This window comes from Tachysurus vachellii, chromosome 8, assembly GCF_030014155.1.
Source record: "Tachysurus vachellii isolate PV-2020 chromosome 8, HZAU_Pvac_v1, whole genome shotgun sequence".
Classification (NCBI taxonomy): domain Eukaryota; kingdom Metazoa; phylum Chordata; class Actinopteri; order Siluriformes; family Bagridae; genus Tachysurus; species Tachysurus vachellii.
The window spans coordinates 9623775-9635895 of NC_083467.1; the positions used below are offsets into that span (position 1 = coordinate 9623775).

At 36.2% G+C, this 12121-nt stretch overlaps 1 protein-coding gene across 1 annotated transcript; it reads left to right on the forward strand.

The window, feature by feature from the left end:
• Nucleotides 1-2730: 2730 nt before the first annotated feature.
• On the forward strand, nt 2731-9407 carry LOC132850544 (little elongation complex subunit 1-like). Its single transcript, XM_060877182.1, has 12 exons — nt 2731-2894; nt 3384-3458; nt 3895-3926; nt 4036-4118; nt 4235-4271; nt 4452-4502; nt 4942-5474; nt 5900-6068; nt 6199-6359; nt 8364-8554; nt 8938-9038; nt 9133-9407. The coding sequence occupies exons 2-12, from the start codon at nt 3439-3441 to the stop codon at nt 9405-9407; spliced, it is 1653 nt and encodes a 550-aa protein (XP_060733165.1). The 5' UTR covers nt 2731-2894; nt 3384-3438.
• The last annotated feature ends 2714 nt before the right edge of the window (nt 9408-12121 follow it).

Consider the following 12121-nt stretch of genomic DNA (forward strand, 5'->3'; position numbering starts at 1 on the left):
TGGACACCCTTAATGTAGCAGGGTTAGGGTTAGCAGGTGGTTGGCAGGGAATTGAGGAAATCTGTGATAAGAGTTTAGGGCACAGGTGCCAGTGAACTACCAGTAAATGTTAGACTGGTAATCGAAGGCAGACATCCCAAGTGTCCCGGATGTTCCGGGAGTCTCCCGCATATTGATAGCGGCTCCCTGATGCCCGCAAATTAGTTCAAATCTCCCGGAATCTAGAGCAAGAGCGCGCATGCGCGACAGAGACTGCTCTCCAAACCTTGTAGCGCGCGCACGGCAGAGAAGAAGGGGGAGCGAGAGACCTTGCGTGTGTGTGCTAGTGTGCGTGTGCTAGTGTGCGTGTGTGCGTCCTTAAGCGCGTGTAAGACAGAGAGCATCCTGATTGGCCTGTTTCAGTAAGTCAACCAATCAATTGTCAGTGTGGGCGGGCTTTTATCTCTTCTCTTGAACCGAATTAATTAGTGTACATAGATATATACACTAGATACCGCCTTGGCTACGGCAGTACATTGGAACGAACGTGTCAATAGAGTCGCAGGTACAGGTAAAACCGTTTTTACTTGGATATTTTGATATGTGTTAGGTCCATATGTGTTTGTGTTGTGTCGTGAATTTGAAAACGAACTGCTACCCGGTCAGTTCTAGCCACTTAAAAGAAATAAGGGGAGAAATCAGGTCAGTTGGAAAAGCTGCTCAGTGTGACGTAGTAATGATTGAGCTCATTACTATTCATGAGCTCTCCCACTTGAGACCGCGACCCCAGAATTCGTGTAGCTCAGTGAGTTTCCTATACAGCAAGGATGGCTGAACGTCAACGGTCTTGTGAAGAAGCCATTCTGCCGCAATTCAAGGTGATTGTAAACAAATTTACTCTAGCCTAGGCTACTTATTGCGCTGGGTGAATGAATAGTCATGCTCTCATGTCCTAGCGGTTAGCCAATCGGAGCCAAGCAGCATAGCTTATTTGAATATTCATGAGAACTGGCGCAAATCGAGCTGAGTCTTCCTGCAGGCTTTCTATACCACACTAGAATGGCTTGAAACAAGGTAACCAAGGCATTGTTTCCACAAAAAATGTTACAGAGTCCATGGTAAACTTCAGACATTACAACAAAAGTAATGAAATACGTGTGGCAGGGCACCTTTAAGGCATCAGCGTCAACATAGGCAAAGAAATAAAATCACCATAAATCGTCATGAATGCGATTTTCTAGTTTTTTTGGTTCGTTCAGGTCAGACATGTATTTATCATTAAATGCATAGTTAGTAGGTGTAAGTTTATTGTTTACATTCTTCCACTTTATTGTTCCACATTCTTCCAAACTTCTAAATGAACAATCGCTACTTACCTTATCCAACTGCATGCAACACTGCTACAATGGTGTGACTATACATGTTCATTTAAACATTTAAATTGTATTGGTTTATTAAATATGATACACAAAGCAATTTGCAGGTGGACGCAAATCACAAATATGAGAGGAACATAATGTGAAAGGTAGATTATGTGACAATGTGAAAGGTTAATGTGCCAAAGAACACATTAAATATGTACTAAATACCACTTTTGCCACATTAAATAAGTATGTACTAAAGTCACATAAACAAAAAAAAAACAAAAACAAAGTTTGACTTTGAGGCTGAACTTGTGTGTTACACTGGCAAGTTAACTGGTGACATCCTTCCAGGACCGTCAGCTAAGTTAGTATAAGTGTTTAGTATCCCTGCAACACTACCTTGTAGTTTCTTCCTGACACTTTTGCTCTGCAGTTACAGAATATGAACCTTTGTGACATGGTGTTGTCTCAACTTATGAAAGTTACAGACAACCAGTGAAATTAAGCTAAAATGATGGTTGTGTATACCATCTTGAGTCTCAACAATGTGATCACGAAGACCAAATATGTCATATTATACTTTTTTTTTAATTAACATACGATAAAAAAATCATGGGTCAATGGGTCAATTTTTAATTTCCTTATTAAGAGCTTCGGAATGTACAAACATTGTCGGTTTTCCTAACTGTCAAAAACTAATGGGTAACTAGCATGGATTAGCTACGGTTGTTAACCAAGGACCGAAACAAACCAACGTAACCATAAAATATATTGTCGTAACATTCAATATCATAAAACACATTCTCACTTGTAAAATGTAATCCCTTACTGTCTGGTTTTTATATTCCGTTCGTTTGAACAACCAAATGCAGCACAGAAGTGAGGGAAGGGAGCTAGATGTTGACAGACTTTCATGACCTGTGCATGAAATGTTTAAATGTTGCAGCATGCTGAACACCTAGCAGACATTTGTTGTTGTTGTTGTTGTTGTTGTTGTTGTTGTTGTTAAGATGAAGTGCGGATTAAGTCAGTGGGCCCTTCACACTTGATTAACCTTGGGGCATTTTAAACTTTGGGTAAATGGAATCCTGGGTTATCTTGCTTCACATTTCACACTGCTCATACTTTACACGGGGTTAACAGCTAATCCTAGTCATTTATAATCTGACATTTCACACAAAATAAATAAATAAATAAAAATCAGTACTAACCCTGCTTTTAAATCATAATTGGGAAACGTTCCTCTATTTAGAGATAAGGTTTTATTTACATTTATTGATGTGTTATATTTTCTGTTGTATCCGAGTTTACATTTGAATAGGTCACTGTCTTTATGACTAACAGAGTGACGTTATCGTGTGTCGCGTGAATTCGAGATTCAGTACCACGGAGAGCGCAGCGTCCTTTTTTAAACACAAACAAACTCAAACACAAACACACACTAAACCGCTCTTGAACACACGAGCCGCTCTTTATGAAACACGAAAACGCTGCTTTTACTTGACGTCTCTCAATTCAACCTTTTTCCAGCTTCAAAAGTATAAACACACGGTAAGTCACTTTCTCCAAACGGATTTTTTAAAATCTTTTTTAACGCGATACAAAATAAACTCGTGAAACCGATCATTAAATCAAACAATGATCACGAGTTTAATCAGCAACCTGGATAGAAGTGTTAAAAAACCCTTCCTTATTGAAAGAATCGTTTAAAGGGAAAGAAAAAGAAGCAAAACGAAAATAAATATATGAAATTGACCTTTAATAATAAGCTTAATAATAAACACCAACAAATCATAGGTTAATAAATAGTTTATTATTGGGTTTTTTTTTTTTTTTTTTACTGTTTATTTTCTTATTATATTTTCTAATATTATTATATTTTTTATTCAAAGTGCAAATACAGATATAGACAATAAATAGACATTTTCCAAGACCTTTCAGTCTTCAACACCTGAAACAATTAAAAATGAAATTGGAATGTGATGTGAAATGGTACTTAATAATAGTGTTTAAGACTGTTTTCTCTTTTCCCACATACAGAAAACTCTCTGCAGAGACCAAGTCACTGGACAACGTCAGCTTATTGAGTACAAAGATGCAGAACACCAGATATTTGTATGATTTTTTTTCTGTGCTTATAGTCTATATCACAGTTCAATTCAATTATTCTGACTAGTTAAAATGTGTTCATTTATTTTAATGAAGGAGTCAAACTGTAAGGGAAATTAATATGTACAGTAATTGTATTTTCTATAGTAACATCTTACCACGAGAGTTGTATTATGGATGCTGTACATACACAGATGTAACTCCAAAAAGGGGGAAGTTTATAGAGGTTCATTACAGTAACCTTGTGTGGTTATTTCTTTGTCACCCATTACTGATTATTTTTTATAACATTTTCCTCTGTGTTTAATTTTCTTATGCACTGTATAATTCTATTTTTGCTCAGTTTTCAGGTCAATCTTTCAATCATATCAACAATCAGTCAACAGCATGAATATGTGTATTTTTTAATTAAGCAATTATGTATTTTTTCCTTTTGTCACAGACGTCTCAAACAACAGCTTCTGGCACTTAAAGGTGTGTATACATTCGAATTGTGTAAGAAAGTAAAAAGGCATTATATGATTGGGTTATATCATGATGAACCAAGCATCTTTTTTATTTCATTGTATCATTTACTTTACAGTCATCAAAACCAAACAAAATAAAGAAATCCTAGGGCTGAAGTACAAAATCAGAGGCCATGAAAAAATCCTATGCATAATGAAGGTAAGTTTTTTGTTTAAAATAAGAATGCAATTTAAACATTTGCCTTTGTGACTAAATAGAACTAAATGTATTTGTGTTATTTATGGTAGTTGATGTTTGTTTTTTATTCTCTACAGGTGAAACTTGCAAACATGGAAAAGAAGTTTAACAAAGGTAATTCCCAACTCTCTTAGAGTTACGCTCATCATCTACTTTATTTGAAGCACTTGTACACCTTATGTAATCAGCTAAACATGTTCCATGTATTCTTCATAAAAATGGATGTTGAGCCTATATTTTGATGCATAAGGTATTTGCATTGACTATCTAATAAACTATTTATTGTCTTTCCAGAGACCAAGTGTGCATCTACGCAAACTGAAAACGAGCAGAAAGTGGAGAAAGGTATTTAAATGTAACATACAGCGAACAGTTTATAGAGCATAGGAAATTTTGACTTTGCATGTGCTTAACACCTTCCCTTCCAAAACTATTGGAACAGCAAGACCAAGTCTTTATTTAATTGTCCTTTTTTCCAGAGCTGTAAGGAAATATGACATTATTATTGACATTAATTTAATAATTATCATTAAATTAACTATTTGTTATCTACTTCCTTATATTCCTTGTATACATTGCTAAAACATATCTGGCAACATGTGTTAATTATGCAGATATCACACATGAGGTTATATAGGTTTAAGGTTTTATCTGCCCTATGATTCTTATCCTATCAACATACATGGTGATGAATTACTGCAGATATGTTTACTTAAACAAAAAAGCATAACATAATGTATTCCACATTAACCCAGATATTGAATTTTTTTCTTTCTGTTTTCAGTTAGTATCCTGACCCTGAGACAGGAAGTGAAACAACATCCTGTAGCTGGAGCTGCCTTTACCTCAACTCGATCTCAAGACCTGAGTAGAAAAGTTCTCAAGGTGAAGAGTCCAAATACACCCAGGATCCAGCCTAACTGGTCATCAGAAAAAGAGCCGTTGTCTGTCAACCAACGGTCAATGGTACCTTTATCAATTCCTGACCCTAGGAAAATCCTATCAAACAGACCCGTCTCCAGCATGTCACCCACAAGGAATGTCAAAAGGCCACGACTTGACACCCGTTCACCCGATCCTGCAAGTCTTACACCTCTCACAATTTCCAAACAAATAAACAGCATGGATGTAGCAGGAGGACAAAGGGACTGCCACACAGGAAAGTCCCTTATCTCCAGTGCTATAAAGAAACTTCAAACGTCATGTTTTGATGCGTTTCCTACAGTCTCAGGTCGTCTTCTTTGCGGAAGAGTATCTGAAGTTACTGGTCTGAGGGATGAAGAAAAATCTGTCATTTCTGATTTTTGTAAAAACCGGGTAAATGAAGGTCTTCTATTTTATTTAGAATGCATTAAATTTTAATTACTTTATCTATTCTCTAGCTGTGGCTGGAGCTTTCTTTTTTAATTGATGTTGATTTGTCATTGTGAGGGTGGTACATGGTTCAAACAGAGGGTGATGGCTTTTCCCTTAATATAGTATAAGAGGGTGAGTGCTAGATGGGGAGGCCTGCCAGCTCACAGATCCATGACACCTTCACTCTCTGCTTGAATTTCACCCCCACTTACACATTTATTTAATTATTTAGCAAAGGATTTTAGCTTAAGCAATGCCTAGTACTTTCCCTAATCCCAGTCTATAAGAAAGTCATAATTTTCTTAACTTTGATTTAGATAAATGAATTGAATTCATTGAATTTTCATTTGAATTGTACTGTTGTTAATGATTGTCTTCCATCGCAGGCCTTAACACCGAAGTTTATGTCCGCCATTTTGTGCATGATCAAGGCAGAGGGAGCAGCTATGAAACATGAACTCCTGCAGACACTGTGTAGGGTTTATGTAGGCTTGTGTCAGAAGACTGGAGACTCTCACAAGGCACATGCCCTTGCCTATAGGCTTTTGAAAGAGGGTGAGCTTGTACTGACATTTTAATTTTTATTAAAATAAAACTTCAGGACAATAATATAATGACTAACAAATGTGTCTTAGTTTATATATATACATTTGTTTTTATATGGCATCATTGTATTACGTTACAGACATTCCTGAAGCCCCAAAGCTGATTTTGGTCATGGTGACAGCATGGCCAGGCGTTTTTTCCCATGACAGCTCACTGTGCCGAGCCATCCAAAAAGTGACCAAGCTGAAAGCAGAGGGAGACATATTAGACTACCTCAGCAAATACCTGCACTGGGATGAGGTAAACAGGAGTCTAACTGACTCTCAATGTTCTTCACAGTTTCTTTGTTTTTGAATGACAGAACTGTCATCAAATATCTTTTTAAAATTTGCTTACTTTGTCATTCTTAATTTATCTTTCTGTTTTTTTTTTTTTTGTTTTTTTTCCTGTGTCTGTGTTAGGACAAATTTCTTAAAAGTTAATTTCAAACCAAATTAACAAGTCATCTAATAAGAGTCATTTTCTTCAGAATCGACTGATTTAGGCTATTTTTCTAAGATAAGATAAGATAAGATAAGATAAAAGATAAACCTTTATTCGTCCCAGAATGGGGAAATTTCTTTGTTACAGCATCAAAGAGCAAATGCAAATATATAAAACGATAGACATATTATAATATACAGTATATACACAACACAATGTATAAATACAAAGTAGAAAAAAGAGACCACGAGTAAATAGTTACACAAACAAACATATTGCACACAGGTAAAATGAAACATTTTGCAAAAATTTCTGTTATTGCACATGTTGTTTAAAAGTACTTTGTTATTGTTATTATTGCAATTAAACAGTAATCCAGTGTGTAATTATAGTGACTGGTTCACTGGGAGCAGCTTTGATTGTAAAGTCTAATAGCAGCAGGGAGAAAAGACCGTCTGTATCGCTCCTTCAGACACTTAGGATGTAACAGTCTGTCACTGAAGGAGCTGCTCAGAGATGAAACTGTTTTATACAGGGGTGAGGGTCATTCTCCAGCAATGATGATAGTTTTGCTACCATCCTCCTTTCTCCCACCTCCTGTACAGTGTCCAGAGGAATCCCCAGGACTGAGCTGGCCTTCCTGATCAGCTTGTCCAGCCTCTTCCTTTCTGTAGTAGAGATGCTGCTGCACCAGCATACCACACCATAGAATATGGCTGAGGCCACCAGAGTCAAAAAAGGTCTTCAGTAGCTCTTCCTGCACTCCAAAAGACCTTAGTCTCCTCAGCAGAAAGAGTCTGCTCTGCCCTCTCTTATAGATTGCCTCAGTATTGTCTGTCCAGTCCAGTTTGCTGTTCAGATGAATACCCAGGTATTTGTAAGGGTCCACTCTCACAATGTCCTTTGCCTGAATGATCACTGGGGGTAATGAAGTTTGTTTGTGCCTACGGAAATCCACCACCAGTTCTTTGGTTTTTCCCACATTTAACGGGAGGCAGCTCTGTTGGCACCAGTCCACAAAGTTCTGGATCTGTCCTCTGTACTCCCTGTCATCATCTGATCCAGAACTTTGTTGACTGGTACCAATGGAGCTGCCTCCAGTGTGTGCTACTGCTGTAAAAGCAACAACATATAATGTGTCAAACTGCATTTCACTTAACAGCCATACACAAAGATACAAAATACATTTTGTATTAATGCCTTTTAGGCTGACTTGTTATTGAGGAAGAAAATCTTGGCATTTAATAGCTCATTTATACTCGCTGTTAACTATGTGTACGTGCATGCAAGATGGCTGCCGCACACATTGCTCACTTTGATGCTTGTCACTCTGGATAAGGGCGTCTGCCAACTGCTGAAAATGTAAATGTAAATGCTTGTACCATGTGGTACAATACCAAAGTAAATAGTGGAAACAATATGGCACTATACTAATGTACTGTACTAGTACTAATAGGTACTATTCTAGCCTGTTATTGAGTATTTTCTACTCCATCACAATTGGGCTCTTGCTACTGTCTGCTACATAAGCATTCTTTTTAGTAAAGTGTACATTTTTCATATCTATTAAAAAATCATGGGGTTGCCTGGTAGCTATTTTGAGTGTCAGCTTCTAATTCCATGGTTTGTGCATTTACACTTTTTCTAGGACTCAAACTTATATTCAGTTTGATCAATAGAATTTGTAAAATGGCAGAATAAAGTTTCTTAGCCTTATCTCTGTATTTCAAGGATCTGCAGTTTGATTGGTCGACGGCTTTCCGTTGTCACAGGATTATTGGAAACATTTTATGATCATTGGATTTTTTTTTTATTTGTCAGAAGCCTCCAGCAGATGTTCACAAAATTATCTCCAGCACACTGAAGTCTCTTCTCCATGACAGCAGTCTGACATTCAAGAAGAACAGTTGGTATGGCATTGACCTCTGCCCTGCTGCCTGGGACTACATATTCAGTCTGGATCTTCTGTGCACACAACAGGGCTGGATATGGACCTTTAAAAATATTATAAGGTAACTGCAAAACATACACAATTCCCAGCTTTCCATGTTTATTGCTTACATTCAATAGTCAATTTTATTTGAAGTGATTTACAAAAAATACAAGATCAAATAAAAGTGTTTGTCTGCTAGGACTGTTTTTTTCCTGTCTCTTGCTATCTTTAGTTCTTTCTGACTTGAGTTTACATGTTCTGTAATGACTTTTTCTGTAATACAGCTGTTAAAAACCATCCCTTTGTTTGTTATTTTTTAAAATCAGCATGCTCAAACCATCAAGGGTTTAAATTCAGTAAGGGTGAAATTTGAACTATAGCACATTTCAAAAATATCTATGTCCACCTCCACAAAGACTCACATCATGATGTTTTTTCTCTCTCTCTTTTTTAATTTACCAGCCAGGAGATTTCTCAGGCCATGAGCACTTGGCTAAAACAAAAAAGATCTCAGCAAATGGCAGTCCGAGACGTCTGTGTAGCAACACTTTTGAGGCTACTTGGTAAGTCTATTAGAAATCAGGTTTTTGGGAATCATCAAACGATACCTCTGGATTCTTCAGTTTTAAACAATTGATCTTTGTCTATCTCAAACAGGGCGACTTGGCCAGCTGGGTCTAAAGGAGAAAGAGTTGGTCCAAAACATTGCAAATGGTATAAAAGACTTTGGAAACTTCCGAAGATCAGATGTTGCAGGTATGTCTTTAGAGGTGCAGCTCTCAGTGTTCTACGCCACTCATGATCTGGCACCCAGCAACCCCAGAGAAGCCTTGGAGACTTTAACATCATGGCAAGAAGGGATCGCACAACCGGTTCCTCCAGCTGTCACCAGCTGCATTACACAAATCAGTAAGCTCTGTCAGAAGATCTAACGTTTAAATAATAAATAAATCTGTTTATTTTCACCTCTATTTTGTCTTGTCTCTATGTATGGGAAAAAATCTGTATGCTATTGTTTTTGATGTGTGAAAATGTTCCTCGGATAAAATGAAAAACATTTATTTTTTTTCTAATAAAATATTAAATGATCTAATTCCATGTTGGCATATGAAAATTAACTTTTGTTACTTAACTTTAATAATGTTAAAACTATTAGAACTATTAATTAAAAGCAAAGATGCCACTTTTGCCAGAAAACCTCATCCACTCTCTCTGTAGGTTTGTGTGTGACTCGTAGTTCCTGTAATCACTAATAATCATTGGCAAAAACAAGTGAACTCTGTTACATTTAGCCAGTTAAAGTGAGCAAAATAGTAAACCTCAAACAGCTCTTTCAAATTAGACTGATAGCTGATGGGTAGCTAGAGGACTAATTAGACTTAGTTAGTAGATGATTAGTTTTACAAATTTTGTTAGTTTGGCAGAAGTGTCATGATTTCTGAGAAAAAAGTCTTTCAAGGCTTAACAACCATGACTTTGTATGTCTAGTGTATTTTTCTTGGAAGTTTAATTATGTAAGAGTGCAAAGTATTATTCTAGTAAAATGGAAACAGCCCGTAATAAAGTAATAATAAAATAATAACATAATTATAAAATAATTAAACAATTTCTTTTACAGAGTAAGACCTTAAATTTAACAGCAAAAACATATGAAAATATGGTTTATTGTAGTAAAATCTATTACACTGTAAAAAAAGAAAACTTTATTTTGTCTTAATATTATTTATATTGCAAATACATAAATATTTTTACCCCCTTGTGCAATGTGGACTTAATACCACAATACAGAACACAGGACATAAACAGTATTAACATATGTGTAATTAAATGATGATTTTATAACTTCTATAAATTATAAGCATTAATTGTCTGTCTAAAACCTTCAAAGGTTGTCCACCTTGACCTTTGTAACTTTTATTTTGAGAAGTAAAATATTGTTTTGCAGCAATCAGCTGTGATTAAAATTTCTTAGGTTTTCAATGCTTTCATTTCTTTCATTTCATTAAAATCATAGCTATTTTTGTATCTGCCCATCAGGAATTTATTTTAAGTTAAAAAAATCAATTCAGCAAGCAATTAAAGAGAACCGTTAATCATCACTCAATCAAGATACATGGTGCATCTTGGCTCAAGTGCACAAAGAATTTGATTGGTTGAATATATTGATTGGTGCCGAACAAATCGGAACGCCAAAATCGGTCGAAAGATCTGTGAAATACATGTGTATGGGCACTTTGATATGTGAGATTAAACCGTCTGAGCAGTGCGGGGTTTTAAACACGAGTCACATGTACCCCTGTTTTCATGATGCATAAACATACAGGTAGCACATGAGAGTGATAAAAAGCTCTGGGATATGAAACACAAAGGCCATAACAACTCACTTAAAAGAATATACTGTAGTGCTGAAGGATGTGGTGCAACCATACTTACACTGTATAGTCATTGCTTACTTCCCACATGTCCAGAAAACACAGACAGTGTTCTATTGAGAGAATAAGCAGACAATTTCTCAGTTTACTAAACCCTTATTTACAGGTCCTACAGAGAGATTTAGTGACACTGAAGAGGGTGAAGCTCAACATTCAGAAAATTTCAGTGAACTGTATCCCAGAAATATTTGCCTTTTCTAAGAAGGCAAAGTATCTAAGAATATTTGCCTTTATCTAAAAAACCTGCCTGTGACACCTTGCATTGTTGAGTGCGTGGTATGTTCAATTCATTCATTCATTCATCTTCTACCACTTATCCGAACTACCTCGGGTCACGGGGAGCCTGTGCCTATCTCAGGCGTCATTGGGCATCAAGGCAGGATACACCCTGGACGGAGTGCCAACCCATCGGAGGGCACACACACTCATTCACTCACGCAATCACACACTAGGGACAATTTTCCAGAAATGCCAATCAACCTACCATGCATGTCTTTGGACCGGGGGAGGAAACCGGAGTACCCGGAGGAAACCCCCGAGGCACGGGGAGAACATGCAAACTCCACACACACAAAGTGGAGGAGGGAATCGAACCCCGACCCTGGAGGTGTGAGGCGAACGTGCTAACCACTATATTATAATATATATATATATATATATAATATATATAAATTAAATATTAAATATAAAAACTATAATATATATATATATATTATATATTATATTATATATATATATTATATTATATTATATATTATATACGTGTGAGGCGAACGTGCTAACCACTAAGCCACCGTGCCTCCCTATGTTCAATTCAATTCAATTCAATTTATTTGTATAGAGCTTTTAACAATTTCCCATTGTCACAAAGCAGCTTTACAGAAGTATGGAAACAAGAGAGAGAGAAATAAATATAATAATAATAATAATAATAATAATAATAATAATAATAATAATAATAATAATAATAATAATAGGAAGAAAAAATAAGAATAAAAATAAACAAGTGAATATATACAATTCAAGTTTAAAATTAATTTAAAAAAGATAAACTATGCAAGGAAAAACTCCCTGAGATGATAAGAGAAAGAAACCTTGAGAGGAACCAGGCTCAATGTGTTGTTCATAAACAGTAGCACCATCAAGCTTTAATGTAGTGATTAACTTTATATCTTTAAGACACGTAAAACACCCACGTTTGCACATCAATGCCT

Excerpts from the sequence above, each read along its gene's own strand:
- LOC132850544 (XM_060877182.1), top strand. The coding sequence starts at position 3,439 with ATGCAGAACACCAGATATTT. Across the intron at positions 4,119-4,234 it reads AAATCCTATGCATAATGAAG|GTGAAACTTGCAAACATGGA; the intron begins GTAAGTTTTTTG and ends TATTCTCTACAG. Across the intron at positions 4,272-4,451 it reads GGAAAAGAAGTTTAACAAAG|AGACCAAGTGTGCATCTACG; the intron begins GTAATTCCCAAC and ends TTGTCTTTCCAG.